Source organism: Bos indicus, chromosome 29 (genome assembly GCF_029378745.1).
Source record: "Bos indicus isolate NIAB-ARS_2022 breed Sahiwal x Tharparkar chromosome 29, NIAB-ARS_B.indTharparkar_mat_pri_1.0, whole genome shotgun sequence".
Lineage (NCBI taxonomy): Eukaryota > Metazoa > Chordata > Mammalia > Artiodactyla > Bovidae > Bos > Bos indicus.
Window position 1 is genome coordinate 27,593,950 of NC_091788.1, and position 22,562 is coordinate 27,616,511.

At 39.9% G+C, this 22,562-nt stretch overlaps 1 protein-coding gene, 1 long non-coding RNA gene and 1 pseudogene across 3 annotated transcripts; 1 reads left to right on the top strand and 2 right to left on the bottom strand.

The window, feature by feature from the left end:
* Window positions 1–5,782: 5,782 nt before the first annotated feature.
* On the bottom strand, window positions 5,783–6,729 carry LOC109554040 (olfactory receptor 8B3-like; annotated as a pseudogene).
* Window positions 6,730–9,239: 2,510 nt separating this feature from the next.
* On the bottom strand, window positions 9,240–12,765 carry TMEM225 (transmembrane protein 225). The gene is made up of 4 exons (XM_019954625.2): window positions 12,384–12,765; window positions 11,361–11,507; window positions 10,897–11,031; window positions 9,240–9,922 (listed from the first exon to the last, which is right to left on the bottom strand). The coding sequence occupies exons 1-4, from the start codon at window positions 12,559–12,561 to the stop codon at window positions 9,687–9,689; spliced, it is 696 nt and encodes a 231-aa protein (XP_019810184.1). The 5' UTR covers window positions 12,562–12,765; the 3' UTR covers window positions 9,240–9,686.
* On the top strand, window positions 10,585–21,795 carry LOC139180663 (uncharacterized). 2 transcript variants are annotated; one of them, XR_011564914.1, is made up of 5 exons: window positions 10,585–10,794; window positions 11,503–11,589; window positions 12,749–12,876; window positions 20,974–21,065; window positions 21,416–21,795. It is a non-coding gene; the product is annotated as an uncharacterized lncRNA (long non-coding RNA). The 2 variants fall into 2 exon arrangements; XR_011564915.1 differs by lacking the exon at window positions 11,503–11,589.
* The last annotated feature ends 767 nt before the right edge of the window (window positions 21,796–22,562 follow it).

Below are 22,562 nucleotides of genomic sequence, written 5' to 3' on the forward strand. Positions count from 1 at the left end.
TACACATTACTTTTAAAAGAACTTTATGAAGTCATTTTAACAGACAAAAGCAAATCAAAGGGAAAATCCATTATCCCCCCACAACCACCAAAAAAGAAAAGAAAAACCTTCAACACTAAAATAATAAATGCATATGTATTATTAGATATTTCAGACATAACAGAAGCATTTGGGAAAGTCCCCAGTTTCCAAAGTTGTTTACTAGTAAGCAAACCCTGCTGGATCTTCCCCATCGGCTCCTTCAGATCCCTACTCCATCCCTCTGCAAGTTTCTCTGGACCCCTCCCTGAAGGTTGGCTTTTGTGGGCTACATCAGGGGCTCCCTTGTTACCTGGTGTTTACTTGGGAACTGTCAGGGGAGGCACTAGCTGAGAGGGAAGAAGGGAGGGGAAAATTACATTCATGGGACTAAGACATACAAACCACTAGACAAAACAGAGAAGCATATATATACAAGAATATATTGTATAGTAATATATGAAGACTTAAGAAATCAGGATGGTGAAACTGGGTACTGTGATGTCAATACTCATGACAATGAGAACTACCACCTCACTGACATAGATGCTGGTACAAGAGAGTTGGAGGAGTGGGAGGATGTCACACAAGTAATGGTTGATGACATTCACATTGCAGAAGGTTAGTCTAAGCATGCACCCTGTGTGGGCAGATGCTCCAGCAAACCCCATCACATATGCAGCCAAAGAGAGCACCAAACAGACCTGATGGGACATGGAGACCTTATACAACAAGGGGTTACAGATGGTCACATAGTGATCATAGGCCACTGAGGTCAGCATATAGCACTCAGAGATGACAAAAAAGAAAAAGAAAAACAGCTGAGTCATGCACCCCACATACAAGGTGGTATTCTCACCGAATACAAAGTTCATCAGCATCCTGGGGGTGAAAACGGAAGAGTAACAGAGATCAATGAAGGACAGGTTGAAGAGGAAATAGTACATGGGGGTGTGGAGGTGAGAATTTAGACCAATAAGAATGATCAAGCCCAGGTTGCCCACCATGGTGACAACAAAGATCACTAGAAACAGGTGAAAGAGGGGTTGCTGGAGCTCTGGACAGTCTGTTAATCCAGCAAGAATAAATTCAGTCAACGTCGATGGACGTGAGTCTGAGTGAACTCCGGGAGTTGGTGTTGGACAGGGAGGCCTGGCATGCTGTGATTCATGGGGTCACAGAGTTGGACATGACTGAGTGACTGAACTGAACTGAACTGAAGGAGTCCTTTACAGCCAGCTTTCTATTCTTAACTTTGGAAATCTGTGAGAACAGAAGAAAATTTCATTAGTAGGGAACACAGCTCTGTCCTTACAAACTAACTTTTATATGAGCTTTATTTATGAGAAAGAGTCTCAGACTGGCAGAAATCATGTAAGTCCTCCTCTGCTTCATAGTGTCTGAAGGCACACACATTTCAACATTTAAATCACTGTCTTTTTATTAAATTTATTTTTAATTGAAGGATAATTGCTTTACAGTATGGCATTGGTATCTACCTAACATCAACATGAATCAGCCATAGGTTTACCCATGTCCCCTCCCATGTCTTTTGTTTTCATGAGTTGTATGGGACAAATCATAGCTCTAACTTTACTAAAAGATAGAGGGATGGGATAGCTGAGGAACAAACCTACCTGTTGATGAGTTTCAGTAGTAGGAATGTATCCCCATCACTGCAACCAACTCATCTGACCAGTCACTTTTTCATTTCTACTCAAGTTTCCATCACTCTACTACATATCTCAGTTTCCCTATGATGACCTTCAAGAAAGAGAGAACTCATATAGAGCAGAGGTCACATCGATATTTTGCTTCCTGGAAGGAAGTTGTTAACAATCTATAGGTGTTGAGGTCCTTTAATGGACTGGAACCTGGTGGTCCGGAGTTGACAATAAGAAAGTAAAGGAGAGAAAGAGGCTGATATTCCTTGGTTTATGCAGAAAGCCAATAAAGCCCCTGGCACGGGGCTTGCTCTGTTCACGGAGGCCTCAGGCACCCTCTCGATGGGGTGAAGGCACAGAGCACCTTCTCGAGAGGGTCTTAGAAGCCCGGGCAGGACAGTGAACTCAGAGGGCCTCTGCACTCTAAAGAAATAGCCTGAGAGAGAGAAAGAAAGAAAGAAAGAAAGACACGGGGACCAGAGCTTTGATGGAGCAAAGGTGTTTTAATCAACATGGTGTGGGCATATATACTGTAGTTATTTTCAGCAAAGATAAAGGTTAAAATTCCAGACTTACAAAACACAGGTGATCCATATTAAAGAGAGAGAGAGTTGTAAACGATGACTTTTACTGTATGGTTCACACGCAGGAAGAGGTACTTATCACTGTATAGAAAAACTAATGGAGGAAATGCCTGGATTCCTCAGTCCCAGGAGAGGCTTGCCTCTCTTCTTAATTCCTGAATATTCAGGAATTGATAAGGAACAGAGAATTTCTGACAGATCCAAAACAGCACACAGGAAGCCTCCTGTTAAAAGCTTCCTGACATATAGGATTTACAGACATTCTGCTACAAGATTCCATGAAATCAGTAATTGGTAACAGGTCTGGAGGAGAGCCTTGGTGGCCTAAACTTTATACTTAACCATATACTCCATTGTTTCTACACATTCTTCTACTATATTCCATCCTAGAAGAACAGAAGATGAATAAAACAAGGTGGATATACTTTACCATGTTTTGTAGGATGGCATGAAAGAGAAATAAATTCATTTGGGTGCTAATTAAATTAGCTGTTAAATTAGTAAAAACATACCAAGCTGTATTCTTATAATGACATGTAAAGTTGTATAATACATGTATTTCAACAAAAGAATTTTAGGAGAAAAACAGATATTTTCTTCCTCTGATATTGCTATGCTCTGGATTTGTCACTTGGAACTGCTATAGTTCCCCTGCTACCAGAACGGGGACAAGGCCAACACAGAGGATATGCTCAGAATACAAGCAGTCAAGTCAGAGATCCAGACCTTGGAGTTTCTTGTTATTCAGTAGAAATGTTTTTCCTCATTTTTTAGCGATGAGGGAAAAAGAAACCTGGTTAACTCACATTCCTTCCATTGAGGGAACTCAGTGCTGAGGGAGCTTCATATGTGTTTCACCTCCACTCTTCTGGAAGAGCTGGCTTTGGAGATATCAACACTGAACAGAGGCAGTCACAGAATCTTCTCCCTGTGTTGGCAAAAGAGTCAGAGCACTGATATGACAGTCTGAATTACAGGAGTTAGTCTAAGGTTCAGGTTAAAGTTGTACCTATAAATCTATTAGGAGACTGTAAAGGGAAACCATAGACTTGGCAGGTACACCACCATATTATAGAGCACATGGCATTTGCTTAAGGCTTGGAATTTTTTTATACCTGATTAGAAATCCAGGCATAATTCTCCCTTAAGACTTTTCCAACATGATAAGCTCTGCAGGCAAGAAATTGGTGTCTGTTTTCACATCCTAATCATTTCCTTCAGGGAATGTACATCCCTGAGGCATAGAAAAAGATCCTTTCTGTTCTTCATAAAAATGAAAATAATTAATGTCACTGAGAATTTCATTAACTGTCATTCCAGATAACATTAATTTTTGTAAAAATTTATAAACACTTCAGTAAAGGTTATTTATTTTGCTTTATAAAATAGTTTGAGTATCTTTAAATATTTATGAACATTTTATAGACATATAGAGAAAGGATATTTTATTGCTTTTAGACATTATTGTTTCAGTAAAATGCTATTAGGTATAATTCTAATCCAATATTCCATTAAAATTTTCTTTGGGCTGCTCTGACTCAATATGTCTTTGCTTTTAATAAATTAAGTCTATAAGAAAATCAGGGGCTTCCCTGGTAGCTCAGCTGGTAAAGAATCTGCCTGCAATGAAGGAGACCCCGGTTCAATTCCTAGGTTGGAAAGATCCTCTGGAGAAGGGATAGGCTACCCCCTCCAGTATTCTTGGACTTCCTTGGTGGCTCAGACAGTAGGGAATACATCTGCAATGCGAGAGATCTGGGTTCAGTCCCTGAGTTGGGAAGATCCCCTGGAGGAGGGCATGGCAACCCACTCCAGTATTCTTGCTTGATGAGTCCCCATGGACAGAGCAGCCTGGCAGTCCATGAGGTTGCAAAGAGTTGGACATGACTGAGTGACTAAGCATAGAGCACATAAGAAAATCACTGTTCTTAGACTTCTATTTCAAGAAAATAAGACTTTAGAATTCCTCAGTTCAGTTCAGTTCAGTTCAGTCACTCAGGCGTATCTGACTATAATTCCTAGATATGTATTAATTTGTACTTGTGCTTACGAGATTTCAACTAACATTTATTTTGAAATAAGTATAGATTCACATGGAATTGCTAAAATAATGCATAGAGTCCCTTGAACTCCATCTAGCTTCCTATCATGATGACATCTTTCACAATTACTGTGTAACAGTAAAACCAGGAAATTGACACTGGTTTAGTAATGGTAACAAGACTTCAAGACTACAGACAGTGAGATTTTAGCAGCCTTATAGGCACCGAGTGTTTGCATTGTGTGTGTGTACATGTGTGTAGATCTGTGCAATTTGATCCTTTGTATATATTCATGTAGCAACACCATGACTGGATACAGAATTGTTTCACTACCTTTAGAAATTCTTATACTACTCTTTTATAGTCACACCCATCCCCTTCCACATTCATCTGTTTTCTCCATCTCTATCTCTTTCATCTCCACCTCCGTAGTCAAGTCATTTGAAGGATAATAAATGAAATCAAATAATATGGAATCTCTGAGACTGGCTTTTTTCAATAGTCATGATGCCTTTAATGTTCATCACATTTGTTACATGTGTCAATAGCCATTTCCTTTACTGTTAAGTAGCATTCCATTGTTTACAATTTAAGTTTATTCCATCTTTAGTAGTAATTTAAATATTACTCTATTCTTGTATTTATACAAAAGTAAATCTGTTTTATTTATGGAAAATATTTCAGGGGCAGGGAATAAAAATCACAGTTAAAGCTGATTCTTCTTTGAATCCTCTTTAAACCAACCTAAGTCAAGGCTCTCATTCTTCCTACTCTAAGAATAAAGACTGAGACATCCAGATTTTTAGTAGATTTTTAATAATTGGTCAAATACAAAGGGAAAGCAAGGAATGCCCTACCACTACACTTTGTGAGAGTGTACAGCATCATTACCAGTCATAAGCAAATTCGTCAGGAAAAGGCATTTGGTTATAACAAAATTTCTATTATCTAAATTTATTATCATTCATTCAATCTCAGTACACATGTGATAGCTTCAGAATTGAAAGTCAATACCAGTGTGAGAAACACATTTACCTTCTGGAGTACAGTGCTTATATACAGTTTTTTTTTTTTTTAACTCTTTCTCCTTATAATGTACAGTCAAATAAGTAAGTGACACCATCAAAGAAAGAATTTACAAATACACAAAAAGGAAAGTCTATAATGAATTCTGTGGTGCTAGATTAGAGTTGGAAATAGCATGTTTGTATTAAATATGTATCAAGATTCATTGTTATTCAGTCACTAAGTCATACCTGACTCTTTGCAACCCCAAAGACTTGCAGCACACCATAGGAGCCACAGTTTTAGGGGACTGCCACACTTTCTTGGATTTTACCTCCAAAACACCCCAGCAGTTTCTCACAGTGAAGATCTGAGAAAGAACCACCTTGGCTGTCACAGGGAAGGGAAAGAGTGATATTTGTAATAATTACTAGTAACAAATAGTACTAATTATTGATAACAAATACTACTAATTATTAGTAACAAATAGTACTAACAAATAGTAACAAATTCCACTTAGAACACCATTTTCCTCAAAGTCTTTATTTGGTGCAACTTGGACATCTTTGTTCCTCAAACTGTAGATGAAAGGATTCACCATTGGCTCCACAATGGTGTAAAAAACTGTGGACACTTTATCTTCATCCAGAGACCCAGAAGGAAAAGTTTTGAGATACATGAATGCTGCTGATCCAAAGAAAAGAGAAATCATGATTATGTGGGAGCTTCAGGTACTGAAGGCTTTGGACCTGCACTCTGCAGAATGGATGTGGAGGATGTTGGAGAGGATCACGGTATAAGAAACAGATGGTGACCCTGGGAACTATGATATTGACACCCACCACAATGAAAACCACCAGCTCATTGATGGAGGTGCTTGTGCAGGAGAGCTGGAGGAGAGGAGGAATGTTGCAGCATGGACCCAGTGTGGGCCATGACACCCACAAGCCCCATTGCATATACACTCACCCTCAGCAAGAGGCAGACTTGACGGGGCATGGAGACCTTGTAGAGCAGGGGCTTACAGATGGCCATGTATCGGTCATAGGCCATTGATGTCAAAACACAGCACTCATCAATAACAAAGAAGGAGAAGAAGCAGACAGGAGTCATGCACTCTGCATAAGAGGGGATGTTCTGGCTTACAAAACTCATCAGCATTTTAGGGGTAATGACAAAGGAGTGGCAGAGATCAATGAAGGAAAGGTTGAAGAGAAAGTAGTACATGGGAGTGTGCAGGGGAGGGTTCAGACCGATAAGAATAATCAAGCCAACGTTCCCCACCACAGTGACCACATAAACTGCTAAGAAAATGAAAAAGAGAGGCAGCTGGAATTCGGGCTGCTGTGTTAAACCCAGCAGGATAAACTCAGTCACTGAAGATTCGTTCCCTGGGGCCATTCTTCCCTAGGACATAACTGTGGGAACAGGACAGAGTGTAATGTTAAAATGAGTACCCCACTCTCTCCACCCAACCCCACTCTAATGAGAGAGACCCAGAATGTGAGAAGGAACCCCGACCCACCCGTCTGTGCCTTTGTTTTCTCTTCTGTATAAACGCTGAGGGAATTTTTAAAGATGTGTATCAAAAACACTAACGGGCAAGTTCTACAGGGTTAAGATTCAGTGACCCCGAATCTCATGACAACAGCATCTCTGCTCTACTTCTGCCCTGACCATTTATCAGGCCCACCCAATGATCAGTGGTAAGCTCAGCAGAGAGAAGGCACATCATTTCAGAGTCCTTGGCTTCTATAGATGAGGTTTGGAAGATGAGTAACGGGACAGATAAAATTCAACACTCACCCTTCAGCACAGAGACTTCAATGTTGGGACTTGCTACCTCTGCTTCCTTATTCTTAAAGAAAAGCAAGTGGTTATGATGAATTTTAGAGATGAACAGACCGGAACAGAGATTCTTCTTCTTTGCTATTGTTTTTGTTGTGAGTGCATTTTGGACTGAGAGAGTCAGAGCACAGACCTCGGTACGCCAGGCTCTGAGGTGCCATGAGTTACAGGTCATAATTTCTGATGGTGGCTCTGCCAGAGTGTCCTCTCCAGACTATGGGGTGGAAGTAACATCTGCTGGTGCCCAGGGAGCCACCTGCTAATATGACTCAGAGGTTATTGAATTGGGAAATCCTAGGGACCTGATTAAAACTTAGAAGTCTTAGGTTTTCATTGTGTCTTCCCCAGAGATCATGATTTGTAGTAAAGAGAAATTACCTACACTGCATTTAAGCTGAGTTCACTATAACAATGATGTTTTGGAAGTAATCCATTTTGCATACATTTTGGTTTGTTGCCAAATGGGGCAGATCCTCAAATAGAAAAGCAGGTGACCTTTCCTGAATACACAGCACCTACTCCTCTATGAAATATGAGCCACTTATTTATTTAGTTTGTTTTCCCACAACACATGCATTCATATGGTCACTTGCATTTGAATCTAAGTTCCATAAAGGCAGAGATTTTGTCTATTTTGTTCAGTGTTATTTTTGTAGCAACTTAGAGTAACACCTGGTATATGCAGTAGGTATTGAATAAATATTTGCTTAATAAACACTTTATTGGAATGAGAATGAGAAGCCCTTTTTCCTATGTTTCTTGGGACCAATTTTAAATATTACAATAGAATTGTTACCCCACAGACAAAAGCTTATATAGCTTTAAGTCAGTGTTTTTCTTTGTAGACCTGAGTGTGGTGCAGGAAAAGCATCATTAAGATATGCCTAGCTGTTTCAGTAGCATGGCCCTACCCTTTTGTGGGTTTCTGATAGGTGTTATTTCAGGTACTGAGGAATTATTAGGGGACAATCCTATGCCTTCTAGGAGCTTACGGTTTAAGAAAAGTACACATATAAAAAGAAACAGTTTAGTATTTGTTACAAATAAGACTGAGCATGGAAGAAATGATGCTTTCAAGCTATGGTGCTGTAGAGGACTCTTGAGAGTCCCCTGGACTGCAAGGAGATCAAACCAGTCAATTTTAAAGGAATTCAACCCTGAAAATTCACTGGAAGAACGGATGCTGAAGCTGAAGCTCAATACTTTGGCTACCTGACGTGAAGAACCAACTCATTGGAAAACACCATGATTCTGGGAAAGATTTAAGGCAAAAGGATAAGGGGGTGGCAGAGGATGAGATAGTTAGATAGCATCACTGACTCAAGGGACATAAGTTCAAGCAAACTCTGGGAGATAGTGAAGTACAGGGATACTGGTATACTGCAGTCTATGGGGTCCCAAAGAGTAGGACACAACTTAGCAACTGAACAAACAGTAACACAGGTAATTATCATATTGAAAACATTCTCTGATACAGCTGGTCTAGTCCTAAATACCCAAGAGAAACTCTAGCTCATGGGCAGAGGGAACTGTGTATAAGAATATTCATAGCAGCACTATTTGTAACAGAATAAAGAAAACAGGGCTGCCCTGGTGGCTCAGTGGTAAAGAATTTGCCTGCCAATGCAGGAAACATGGGTTTGATCCCTGGGTCAAGAAGATCCCTTAGAAAAGGGAATGGCAACCTGGGAAATCCCATGGCCAGAGGAGACTGGTGGGCTACAGTCCATGGGGTCACAAAAGAGCCACATACAACTTTGTGACAAAACAACAACAAAAGAAAACTGCTAGCTTTTCATCAACTGGAAAATGAGTATTTCACATTGTACCTCTAAAGGGGAAAACTTAGCAGTAGTTTGAATGAATGAAGTAGAACAAAATTTATCAATAAATCACAAAACCATAGAGTTGAGTGAAAAAAGTAAGTTGTTAAAAATAATCCATACAGTATGACACTTAATGATCTTTGAACCCTGGGATAGCTACTCTCTACAAATTTACAGATGTATAAAGTTGTAAGAAAAATGACATGAATGTAAAATTATCAACAATGCATCATTAAAGGTGTTTTGCAGTGAAACAAATGAGGGAATTGAGATTAGAAAAAGAACTAGGGGAATATCAGTTATACCTATAATGTGAAAGTTGGGTGATGTATATACAGGTGTTTATCATGTTGTTTTGTATTTTTTCTGAAGGGTTGAAATATTTTACAATAAAGTCAATGAGACTAAAGGTAGTGCACATTACTCTAAATTATTGTGATAGAGTTAATAATATAGCAAGTATCAGTTATATGATGATATTTATTATATTAATAACATGTTATTAAATGGTGAGAACAAATAAAAGCTGGTCAGGGTAAAAAAAAAAAATTGAGGCTTCTGGATCTTCTTATAGACCCCAACCCAGTTTTAGTCATTTATATAATGCCAAACTAGACCATACAGCTGGACCTACACACACCACATATGCACAAGCTTTTGCCATCAAGATGAACATATACTGAAAAATAAATTGTCAAATCACAGAGCCCAGGTTACACGACGTGCTTGGATGTTCAGTCTTTCTGGAGAATCTTCTTTCATGTGGGCAGAGTGTAATCGAACAATACTACGAGGCATTGCAGTACCTGCTGGTAACGAAACAACTTTGATAGAAACCCCATGTTGCTCCATAACTTGACTTTTTCTGGCAGATCTGGGGATCAGGCTGCCAGAACCATCAATGGGCTGCTTGTACTGTAAGAGAGAGAGGAATCCTGGGAAAAAGAGAAGCCAGGGAAGGGTGATGAAGGAACAATAGAAAAGTCACAGAAACACTTCCCTCCCTATGGGCCACGAGGCCCAGATCTAAAGCCTAATGGTTCCTTTTGAACTGCCCCAAGCCATTCAGGAGGGGGATGCTTTAGCAGGAGAGTTTAGAAGTGTATGCAGAATAGCTTAAACACAGCCCAACTACAGTCCATGGGGTCACTAAGAGCCGGACTCGACTGAGCACACATGCACAAGATTGGGGCTTCCCTGACGGCTCAGCAGGTAAAGAATCTACCTGCAATGCAGGAGATGCAGTAGACTTGTGTTCAGTCCCTAGGTTGGGAAGATCCCATGGAGGAGGAAATGGCAACCCACTACAGTATTCTTGCCTAGAAATCTCATGGCCAGAGGAACCTGGCAGTCATGGGGTCGTGGAAGAGTCAGACATGACTGAGTGAGTGAGCACACACACAAGCAGTGCTCAACACAATTGAGAATTCTTTCTGACAGAGGACAGATGTGCTTCTGAGTTAGGGAGTTTAATTCCAAGGGAAATTTTAAAGGCTTCTTATAAGAGTCTCTGGTGTTTGTAGGTGGTCACTGTGCATCAGACACTGTTTCTCTGTGACCTCAGGCTGTCCTGGCAGGACACTATGCCCCCAGGGTCACTGCCTCCACATGAATGAACATTCCCACTCTCTTTAGTCTTGAAGTTAGCTGTTATCTCCACTCTGAATGGGGCAGGTATGAAAGAAAAGGTGGAAAGGAAGGGTTCCCTTGGAGGCAAGCATATCGAACATCTCACTCAGCCCACATCCTTTCAGGAACCATCCTCAGAGCGAGTCTAACTCCCCCACTAGCCGTTTAAAATGCAAAGGTTGGTAACTTTCCCTCTATCTTTTTTCCCATCCTCTCACTTTCGCACCTATCAGAGATGGATTGGTTCTTAGCTCTCATCAAGGGCCCTGAAGACACTCACCAGAGATGAATAAGAATAAAACATTTAAGTACGCAGTGAAAATGATCCAGCTGATCTTGTAACTTGAGTAGTACACGGATTCTCCTTGACGTAGCATGTGGTGATACAGTAGGAGTGCACCGAGCAGAAGGATGCCTGATGTCCAGACAAAAGGGGAAAGAAAAATCCCTTCTGATGGACCCTGGCTCCCGTACTTAAGTCTTAATCCAAGATATGCTTGACTTCCCAACCCCTAACACGCACAACTGCATCTTGTCCAAAGGTCAATGCCACTTGAGTGGTGGATCCAATTTTGCAGCTGCGTATCTAAGCCAAAGAACTGGGAGGGCTGAGTTAGTCAGAGACCACAGCCTGGACCTACAAACCAAATATGCCTCCAATCCTATGTTAGGGAAGACAAGTATGCCTCCAATCCTATGTTAGGGAAAACAGGAAATTACTTGTGAAAGAAGACAGGGAGTTACCTGTGAGGAAAGCAAGGCAGGCAGTCATAATGAGAGTATATTTGGTTTGAGGAATCATATAGGTGAATTCAAAACCCAAGAGCAAGTTATGCATGAAGGAAAGGCTGAACACCACAATCAGAATGTTCCTGATCACTTCCAGGCCATCTGTTGAAAAGAAGAATCTGTATTGAGAGGAGGACAGATGTTTCTTCTGGCTCATTTCTACCTGGGGCACACAAATCTCTAGGTAAACAAGAATGAGGTGAAACATTTGATTAAATAATAAAGAGCAAAGATTGGGCAAGAAAGAGGTAGGGGTCTTAAGCTAAATGGGAGACAGAACCAAAAGAAACTTCTTTATCTTTGTATCTTGTAAACTTCTTTCTCTTCTATTTTTTCATAATGTATTTCTTGCTAAACATTCTTGTCTTCTTCTAGTGGCAATGTAACATGTTTTCTTTGCTGCCAGTCACCTTTCTTTTATATCCTCACATTCTAGATGTGCTAGATACCCTGTTGCTACTGTCAGGGCTTCTCAGAGATCCATCAGTTAAGTCTGTGAGCTTCTAAGCCTTTCTCCAAAACATGCTAATACTGAGCTTTGCGGAGAAGGCAATGGCACCCCACTCCAGTACTCTTGCCTGGAAAATCCCATGGACAGAGGAGCCTGGTAGGCTGCAATCCATGGGGTCGCAAAGAGTCGGACACGACTGAGCAACTTCACTTTCACTTTTCACTTTTCACTTTCATGCATTGGAGAAGGAAATGGCAACCCACTCCAGTGTTCTTGCCTGGAGAATCCCAGGGACAGCGGAGCCTCGTGGGCTACTGTCTATGGGGTCACACAGAATCGGACACGACTGAAGCGACTTAGCAGCAGCAGCAACTGAGCTTTTGGGGTAGGCCTTGACTGTTGATTATGGAAGTAGGCACACTGCAACCACAGGCAGTTGCACTAGAGGATAATGCTGAGATGAACAGAAGTCAAGGAAGGATGAACCCTCATTCTCTACCCATCTCTTTCCATATAATAGCGCTGACCTGATGGCCACAGGGGAGTACAACATATCCACGGACTGTGGGTTATTGTAGGTTTTTGGGGTCCCAACTTCAGTTCAGCCCATTCTTCTATGATGATTCCTACTGCCAAGAAGACTAAGGTCCAGGAGGAGAAGAACATGTTCGTGGCCTCGACCTTTCTGACTAGTATGTGCACCATTGAGATTGGAGATTTTAAGCAGAGACCATCACCAATATCTCACGTGCTTCTTCTTAGATATGATTAGTCACAAGAAAGAGGGCAAAATTCTAGCTTTTAGTGATTCCTAACACGTTGGCAGTGGCAGAAGCTGAAGTAACTTATGAAACAAACGATAAATCCCACTGTTCCCCACTCCTCCACTTAGGCTAGTCTGTCGTCATGGCTCCCAACTGCTATGGAATCATCTTGGCCTGACCCTTGACCCTGAGACCTGCTGCTATGGAAGCACCTAGGTCCTAGAGGCCTTGAAAGAGGATCCAGATACAGAAGGAGGTATGATGTCACACATAGAGAACACTATCAGATATAGGAGCAACTAACAGTCCTGAAAGAAGTTAGACGTGTATGATGGAAGACATTAGATTGATGAACATTAGATAGGGATCAATGAAATGCACAAGGTATTTGGATCACTATGTCAGCTAGCTAACATCACAAAAGAGAATGCCCACTCATAATTTGGGGTGTTTTGACGATAGGTGAGGGATTAGTGAGATACAGGTCAGAGAAGAAATCATATACGTAGTTAGGGAAAACAGGAGTCAAGATGCCATTAAATAAGATGTAAACCATGGGAGCAAGCACAAGCATGCTTATGAGAAATAATTTAGTAAGTACTGGTTTTGTTTAAGTTTAAAGTACTCCTTAAACTTATGGTGAGATGAACAGGGCATATGATAGAATTACTCTTGAAACTTAATTGTAAGTTAAGGGTTATCAACCTAGGAAAGGCAGTTGAAACATGAATGTGCATATCACCATGAGACAATATCACACAGAAGGTGACAAGAGGCAGCGAAGGAAATTCTGATTAACATCATCATTTATGAAAAGGAGAAAAGAAGGAGAGGTCAGAGCAAGGCTATGTGTGTGTACATGCGTGCTAAGTCGCTTTAGTTGTGTCCGACTCTTTGTGATCCTGTGGAATGTAGCCCGCCAGGCTCCTCTGTCCATAGGATTCTCCAGGCAAGAATACTGGAGTAGGTTGCCATGTTCTCCTCCAGGGGATCTTCCCCACCCTGGGTCGAGCTCCTGTCTCTATGTCTCCTGCATTGGCAGGCAGGTTCTTTACCACAAGCGCCAGCTACAAGAATACAAATGCTGCTGAATAATTAAAGAAGCTTGAGTTTTGAGGAGACATTAGATTCCTAATGCAGAGAAATCTAATTAGGTGGAAGCTGAACATATGTCACTTGATTTGATGATTAGAATGTCACTGGTGGTTTTGGGCATGGCATTCTCTGCAGAACAATGGGAGAAGTGAAAGTAGAAGGGAGATTGTTGGCTTTTACATTTTTTTTTTTAAATAGTCATCTAGATTAAAGAAATAACAATAACTGGAAAAAGAAAATCAGAATTTTAGTTTCAAAAGGGAAGTATGCGATTTTGAAAAAGTAGAGACTGATGGGATAGTTCCTGTGTACCCTTTACCCTGCTTCAATGCTCATCCCTGAGTTATTCTGAAACAAACCCAGAGAACTTCATCCTTAAATATTTGTTGGTGTCACTAAAAGATGAGGAGTAATTTCTCCTCCTGGATTTACTTATTCTCCCTCTTTGTTTTCTTAATCTGGTTTATAGAAGGTTATCAATTCGTTGATATTTTCAAGATCCCTTTACATATTAATCATATGAAAATATTATTTTAAATAGATTTTACTACTTTAAATTTTTACCTCATTATTTCTCTTTCCAATTAATTTTTTAATCTCTCAAATTTCTAAAAACAGTTAAAACTTCTTTAATATGCCAGGATTTAAGGTGACCCATGTTTATCTGTGCACAGAGTTTGCTATATCTCACATACTTTTTCCTACTAAACAAGCTTAAAAATAATATTTTAAAGAGCAGTTATGTTTTTCCAGAAAAATTGAGCAGAAGAAAAAAACTGAGCAGAAGATTCAGAGATGTTTTCATATACTCCCTGTATATCCCACACAGGGACAGCCTTCCCTGTTCTCAACATTCCCACCAAAGTAGTACATTTGTTACATTTATAAACCTACAATTACATATTATTATCATCCATAGTCCATGGTTTATGCTAGGGTTCACTCTTGGCTTATGTCTCATATATTTTCACATTAGACAGATCTTAATGTTAATTTTGACTCACCATTTAAATCTATTTGGGACTGTGTTCACACATATAAATGTTTCCCACTGGAATGTAAAGAGTATCTTTACATTCCAGTGAAATTATAATATTGTAGCATTCATGATTTCAAGATTAACTAGTAAATAACTGAACATAGTCCCATCTGGGACAATTAAAACTTTTCCTGAGACTTACCTGGTGGCACAGTGATTAAGAATCCACCTGCTGATGCAGGGGACATGGGTTTGATCCCTGATCTGGGAAGATCCCACATGCTGAGGAGCAACTAAGCCTGTGAACCACAACTACTGAGGCTGCCCTGGGGAGCCTGTGAGCTGCAACTACTGAGCCAGTGCAGCACAACCACTGAAGCCCGTGTACCCAGAGCGCTTGCTCTGAAACAAGAGAAGCCATTTCAATGAGATGCTCGTCCGCTGCAAGGAAGAGTAGCCCCCACTTGCGGCAACTAGAGGAAGCCTGCATGCAGCAAGGAAGACCCAGCACAGCCATAAATAAAGTAAATGGATTATTTTTAAGAAAGAAAGAAAGGAACCAGCTCCTCTCACACACCTGAGGGCAGGAATGAATGCAGGTTCTCAGCAGAGCAGGAAGATCAGTGTCCAGACCACCTGGGCCTCTCTTCTCTGTCCTCTGCATCCCTCACCCCCACTTCCCTGGAGCCCAGCTCCTCTCCCTCTTCCCCTCAAAAAGCAGAATCTTTTACTAAACACCAGGAACTCTGGAAACCAAAAAGAAAAATGGAATAATTATTCATCTAAAGCAGTGTCTGTGTCACTTATGCACTTGATTAGGTGCCTCTGTGATCCAGTTTCAAGACGAGAATACCCACTAAGACTCCATCCCCTGGATTGCGGTATCATGGACAAGTCTGGGACTGTGTTGTTTCTGAGTCTCTCTCCTGGATATTTGTTTTCCTTTATTTCTAAATAAAAGTGTGATAGCTACCTCCCTCTACTCTACTTGGAATACCCTTCAGCTTGGGAGTGAGAGACTGTAGGCTAATACTCCTCACTATCTAAGACCTGGATGGTCTGATTCCTGCCCGTGGGATATGTATTCTAGGCAACACTTTATCATGATCCCTGGAGCTGAAACAGCTCTTCCTGACATCTTGAAGAGAAAGGCACAGAGGGCCAGCCCGAACTTTGGGGCACACATACATGGGCAGAAGATCCCCTTCTGCCTGTTGAAAGTTAGCGAAGGTGATGATTGCAGTGTTTATGGGGGGGAGTCTCTATAAAGCATGTCTATGGTCTATGTCTGTTCTTCCACTCAGATACTTTTCACGTTATTTGGCTTCCCCATCCCCTTCTTCATCAGATGTCTTTCTGAGGTGTGGACTTTCACCTTCAGGACAGAGTCATGTGCAGAACTGGGCAGTGGCATTTCGCTACATTCTAGTCCAGGATTTCTTGATTACGTACCTCCCTGGAATGCTACTGAAATAAAAAAAATTCATTTTCCAACCCCAGATTTGCATAATCAGACAACCTGGGGTTAGAGGGAGCCACTTTAGCTCTATTTCCCTCTGACAGGTAGAAACCTGAGGACAGTATGAAGCTCTCACTGAGAATGGACTCTGAACCATTTCCTTTTGCATTTTTACAGTATTTGAAGTATCTAAAAACCCATATTTGATTTTGGTAGAAATCTCTACAAGATGTTGCCACACATTACCATTTGTTGGATAAAGTAAAGGAAAGTAAAGTAAAAAGTCACTCAGTCGTGTCAGACTCTTTGCGACCCCATGGTCTATAGCCTATCAGGCTCCCCCATCCCTGGGATTCTCCAGGCAAGAACACTGGAGTGGGTTGCCATTTTCTTCTCCAATGTATGAAAGTGAAAAGTGAAAGTGAAGTCTCTCAGTTGTGTCCGACTCTTAGCGACCCCATGGACTGCAGCCTACCAGGCTCCTCCATCCATGGGATTTTCCAGGCAAGAGTACTGGAGTGGGGTGCCACTGTCTTCTCCAATTGTTGGATAAACACCCAGCAAAGCACAACAGTCATGCAGACCATGTGTGAGAATGTGTCTTCACTCCACCGACCAAGGCTCCCTTCAGACTAAAGCAGCCATGTCTGGTGGAGCAGCAGCAAGCCCAGGGTGCCCATGGGGGCTCCCAGGCACTGTGGGTGGTGGTGGAGTGGGCACTCTCCCTGGTGGCTTGTACTTAGGACAGTGAGAGCAGGGTTTGAAGGGAGCAGCAGTTCTTTCCAAACCTGAATGCCCCAACAGAAAGCTTCAGAAGGTCATAGATTAAAAAGAGCTAAAAAATTAAAAAACAAGATGAAAAGACAAAACTACCTCTCTAGTGTCCAGGTTTTTTAGTAGCTCACATGACTTTAAACATTCTCCTTTCCTGTACCTTGAGACAGCACTTAAATCATAGCTTTTGGATAAAGGAAAAGAGGAAGAAGAGAGATGGCAGCCAAATCATTCTCTGTGTTTACTTTTAATGCTTGTCTCTCTGTGTAACTTCTTGATCTCTAAGATTTATGCCATTCCAGAAGCTTTCCCCAAGGAAGCAAAGGAGAGTGACAGGTATAAAGTCAATAAAATCTTCTGTATTGGTATCCCCAAAGCAGCAGCCGAGTAAATTTTCACATGTTATTTCACATAATCCTAATAATCCAAATCCTATATTATTTTATGTCTAAGGATTAAAAAAAAAATCTCCTAGAGGTACATATACCCTTTAGTATTTTTTTGGATGACTACACCATGCCAGTAGTGGAAAATAAATTATGTAATTATCTGTATGAGAATAAGATCAATGGTTTGCTGTGCCCCACAGAGAAGGATTTGATACATTTGAAATAATTTTTCTAAGTCAGAAAACATGTTAACAATTATGTATAGGGACTCAGCTCACTTTAATTCAACAAACATGAGTTAGCACAGAAAGCAAGTCACCTAGATTATCTCCTTCCACATTGGGAGGGATACCTGGCATAACTGTGAAGACATTGCTTTAGCTCCTTTAATTTTGACTTATCCTCATTACAAAATGCATATGAGATAGTTCAAATATTTGCCCTTGCCTTTGAATTACATTTAGTGTTTTTTGCAATCTGGTAGATGATTTTGTAGCAAATTGCAAATAAATTTTAGTTCCAAACAAACTACTTGTGTGGTGAGACAGTCACACACACACACACAGAATCATAATAGTCTGAAATGAGATTTATTTAACTAAACATTATTCACGATATGTGTGATTCATGGGCTGGTAGAGGGCTTGTATAGGTATTGGGTATACCTGAAGTTTTGTGTTTAAAATACTTAACTCCAATTATTTTTTAATACATAAAATAAAAAATAAAATATTGGCTCCAATAGACCTTATGCAATAATTTTGCTAGAACACATATAAGGAGAACAGATGCTTATCTGTAATACTTTATTTTAAGGATAAGTGAGAATCCTGTGTCAAATATCTACTCTTCTAATACCATAAATCATACCTTTGAGGACTCGTTTCCTTTCATTGAGAGATGATCTCTGAGCAAAATTCAAGTATACAAAATAGTATTATGAACTAGATTCACATGCTGTACATTAGATTCCAGGACTTTATCTTATAATTGAAAGCTTTAAAAAATAGTCAGTATATAAGGTGGTGATGTGTTAGCTTGTTGTGATAATCATCTCACAATACATCAAATCATCAGTTGTACACTTTAAGTATGTGTGTGTGTGTGTGTGTACTCAATTGCCCAGTCATGTCCAACTCTCTGAGGTCCCATGGACCATAGCCCAACAGGCTCCTCTGTCCATAGAATTCTCCAGGCAAAAATACTGTAGTGCGTTGCCATTTCCTTCTCCAGGTGATCTTCCTAACCTGTAGACTGAACTCTTGACTCTTGCATTTCCTGCATTGGAAAGTGGATACTTTGAAACTAGGGCCACCTGGGAAGCTTACATTTTAAGTATACACAATATTTATTCATCAGTTACACCTCAAAAATCTGAGGGGGGAAAACCCAATCTTACTTTGTGATTTTTCTTTCAGGAAATGAAAATCTTCTTGTATAAATTAGCATATCTTACCTCTTTTTCAGGCCATGAGTCTCTAAGTTGGAGAAAAACAAAATATTCTGATTGAATTAGGTATCTGGTGGTGATTAGCTTATCTTACATCTGAATATCCCCATGTATGCTTCAACCTAAGTGAATTTTCTGAAGACAGTTTAAAATCTACCCTTCCCTAAAGACTGCTGTTATTGCTATAGACAGTAGTGGTCTGTCTCATCTCTGAAACTCAACCAGTTCCTACTGCTTTTTATAATTACTTGCTGCTCCTCTCAGGGATGGGCTTGATATATTAGGAGTGATGGTTCTAAGCCAAAGAGCACTGGATACAGTGCTTCACTCATTCAGCAGTTGGTCAGGATGAGGCATGTGTTGGCCAGTCCTCTCCTCACTAGACTGCAAGGTTGTGAAAGAATTGATGCTGCATCATCTTTCAGTGTGCTCATCTGTAGTAGACATCCTCAATACTTGTTTTGCCCATGTTCTGTGACTTGTGGGATCTTTGTTCCTCAACTGGGGATTGAAACCCAAAGCCATAGCAGTAAAAGCACCAAGTCCTAGTCACTGGAATGTGAGAGAACTCCCTGCTGCTGCTGCTGCTAAGCCGTGTCCGACTCTGTGCGACCCCATAGACGGCAGCCACCAGGCTCCCCCGTCTCTGGGATTCTCCAGGCAAGAACACTGGAGTGGGTTGCCATTTCCTTCTCCAATGCGTGAAAGTGAAAAGTGAAAGTGAAGTCGCTCAGTCGTGCCCGACTCTTAGCGACCCCATGGATTGCAGCCTACCAGGCTCCTCCATCCATGGGATTTTCCAGGCAAGAGTACTAGAGTGGGGTGCCATTGCCTTCTCCGGACAGAACTCCCTAAAATATTTAATAAATAAATTTAAAAGATTCCATCATTTGTCACTTAAAGTTATATGACAAAATTTTTTCCATTCCTGGACATATATTCAGAAAAGACAAAAACTAATTTGAAAAGATACATGCACGCCATGTTCATAACAATATTATTAACAATAGCCAAGACATAGTTCAGTGGTAAAGAGTTTGAGAACCAAGCAGGAGACATGGGTTTGATCCCTGGGTCAGGAAGATCCCCTGGAGGAAGAAACAACAACCTGCTCCAGAATTCTAGCCTGGGAAATCCCATGCACAGAGGAGCTTGGCGGGCTACAGTCCAAGGGATCATAAAAGAGTTGGACACGATTTAGTGACTAAATAACAACAACAAAAAGACATGGAAGCAACTTAAATGTCCATTTTCAGATGGATATATGAAGAAGAGGTGATATATATATATATAACATATACAATGGAATATTGCTCAGCCATTAAAAAAGAGTGAAAAAATGCCATTTGCAGCAACATGGATGATCCTAGAGATTATTACACTAAGTGAAATAAGTCAGATAGAGAAAGACAAAAATGATATCAGTTAATATGAAATCTAAAAAAACTATACAAATGAATTTATTTACGAAATAGAAATAGAGATAGAAAACAAACTTAAGGTTACCGAAGATTTGAAAAGGGAGGGAGGGATATATTAGGTGTTTGGGATTAACAGAGACCCACTACTACATATAAAATAGATAAACAACAAGGACTTACCATATAACACAGGGAATTATATTCAATATTCAATATTTTGTAATGGTTTATAAAGGAAAAGAATCTAAAAGAGAATACATATATACAGACATATATATAACTGAGTAACTTTGCTGTACATTTGAAACTAATACACATTGTAAATCAACTATATGTCAATAAAAATTTTTAAGGGAAAAAGAGTAGCTTTAAATAATTTTGAAGTAGGATAAATTTATGTAATATTTCAGTTATTCCTATTTTTTTAAATTAAAGCTTTATCCACATCTTATTTAAAAATATGACTGGAAATCTACCACTATACTTTAAAATAATTCCTATGAGAATATTACACTCTTTTCTTTACATATTCTATTTCTTCATCATTGTGTTCTAAATATATATCTGATATGGGGCTATGTTAATTACATTGTTCTGGAAATGTGATGATATTATGCAGGTTTCTACATGTAAAAATAATATTATAGGATATATTCTTACAAATATTCAGCCCACTAAACCCCAGATGTCAGAATCCCTTGAGGAACACTTGCTTTTATATTTCTAGGCATAAAATACTTGAATTAAGAACAGAAGTCACATTCATTCAAACCTGCTTTTTCTTAGCTTAAAGAAGAAAAGGAACAATTGACATCTTTGCTCTTAAAGTGATGAGAACAGGGAAAGAAAAGATACGCAGCTAGTTTCAGAGGAGGAAGGTGAGTTTCACAGTCACAATGTTCATGTCGTATAGGAATTAAAACAAACGGGTTCTAAATTAATTCCTGGTTTTCCTGTAAGCTAGAGGTTCTGATGTTTGCAGGCCATGAAGCCACAGCAGTGGGGAGAGGAGCCTGTGGACACCTGTCTTAGACTCAGATGTGTAGTGCTCACTTTGCTTACTTAAGTCACTTAGTGTCTAATGTGTGAATTAGTCTGTGACATCACTGGCCTCTAAAATAAGAATTTTAATACTGGAAATATTTTTATGCACAATGGACACTGCACGAAATGTCTTATTTAATTTGCATGACAATTAGAAGTATTTTTTCTTTTTTTTTTATTTCAGGTTAAAACATGATCTCAGAGAGCCTCTTTGATGGGTCAGATGTTACACTGTGTTAGCGCTGGCAATGAAGCAAAATGTATTTGACTCGTGACTCAGTGCTCTTTCTGCCACTTTTGTGTTAATGGTGCCCTTCTTTAAAAGGGGTCAGTTATTTGACTGTCAACTTTGATTAAAAAAAAAAAATTATATTCTAGACCTGTTTGTCCAATACTACAGCTACTAGCCTTGTGTGGTCACTGAGCTTTTGAAATGTAGTGTGATTTGAGGTGTACTGTAAATATAAGCACATTATTAATTTCAAAGATTTGTACAAAAAAACACAAATTAATTCATAGGGATTTTTACATCATCACATGTTAAAATGTAAGTTTTTGTATATACCAAATTAAATACAGTATTAAATTGATTTCAGAAAAAAATGGGCTTCTACGACATTAATCACTCATGTGACTGTATTATCTTTCCTTTTTTAAAATTTTTTCTCTTTTTAATTTTTTGACTATGTGGCATGTGGGATCTTTTTTCCCCAACCAGTGTTCACATCTGTACCCCTTACACTGGAAGGGTGGTGTCTTAACAACTGGACCACCAGGAAAGACCCTGCATTATCTTTCTACTGAGAAATGCTGATCTAGACTTTACCTTTGAAAAAATACTTTCAATTCTCATAGTTTTAATAGTAGCAGGAAGTGCATGGAAATATTTAGAAACTTAGCTTTTAGATTGCTAAATTGTTTTTGAATTCCAAAATGCACCTAAGTGTAAGGTGAGTGCAGAGGAAAAGAGAGCAAGCCGGGAAGTCCGGCAAGAAAAGGGAAATTTATTAGAGGGAAACAAGACAGTGACTGGCCCTTAAGAATAACCAGCATCCTCCCTTTCTGACAAGGTCTTTCTTATACCGCACCAATGAAAAATTCTCTGAAGCGACTGTTAATTTTTAGCGTGTAGTTGAGACCTTTGGTCATGTAAGCAGAGGTCTGGAATCTGGTGGTCTCATAGCTTTGAGTAGTAAACACCAGTGAGAAAACAAAATGTCACTTGGGCAATTTGGTCAGTCTCAAGGATCTCTGTGATTTTATTCTTTGCAAGGTCAGCATAATGAGCCATCTTAACAATGAGACCCCATGTGGCCCTATCATTCCAAACT

Bases quoted from the DNA above. Each gene is read 5' to 3' on its own strand.
- TMEM225 (XM_019954625.2), bottom strand. From the start codon at position 12,561: ATGGTGCACATACTAGTCAGAAAGGTCGAGGCCACGAACATGTTCTTC. The intron at 11,508-12,383 runs GTCAGCGCTATT...TCTTTTCAACAG, and splicing joins TACTCCCCTGTGGCCATCAG to ATGGCCTGGAAGTGATCAGG. The intron at 11,032-11,360 runs GTAACTCCCTGT...TCTGGACATCAG, and splicing joins CTGCCTTGCTTTCCTCACAG to GCATCCTTCTGCTCGGTGCA.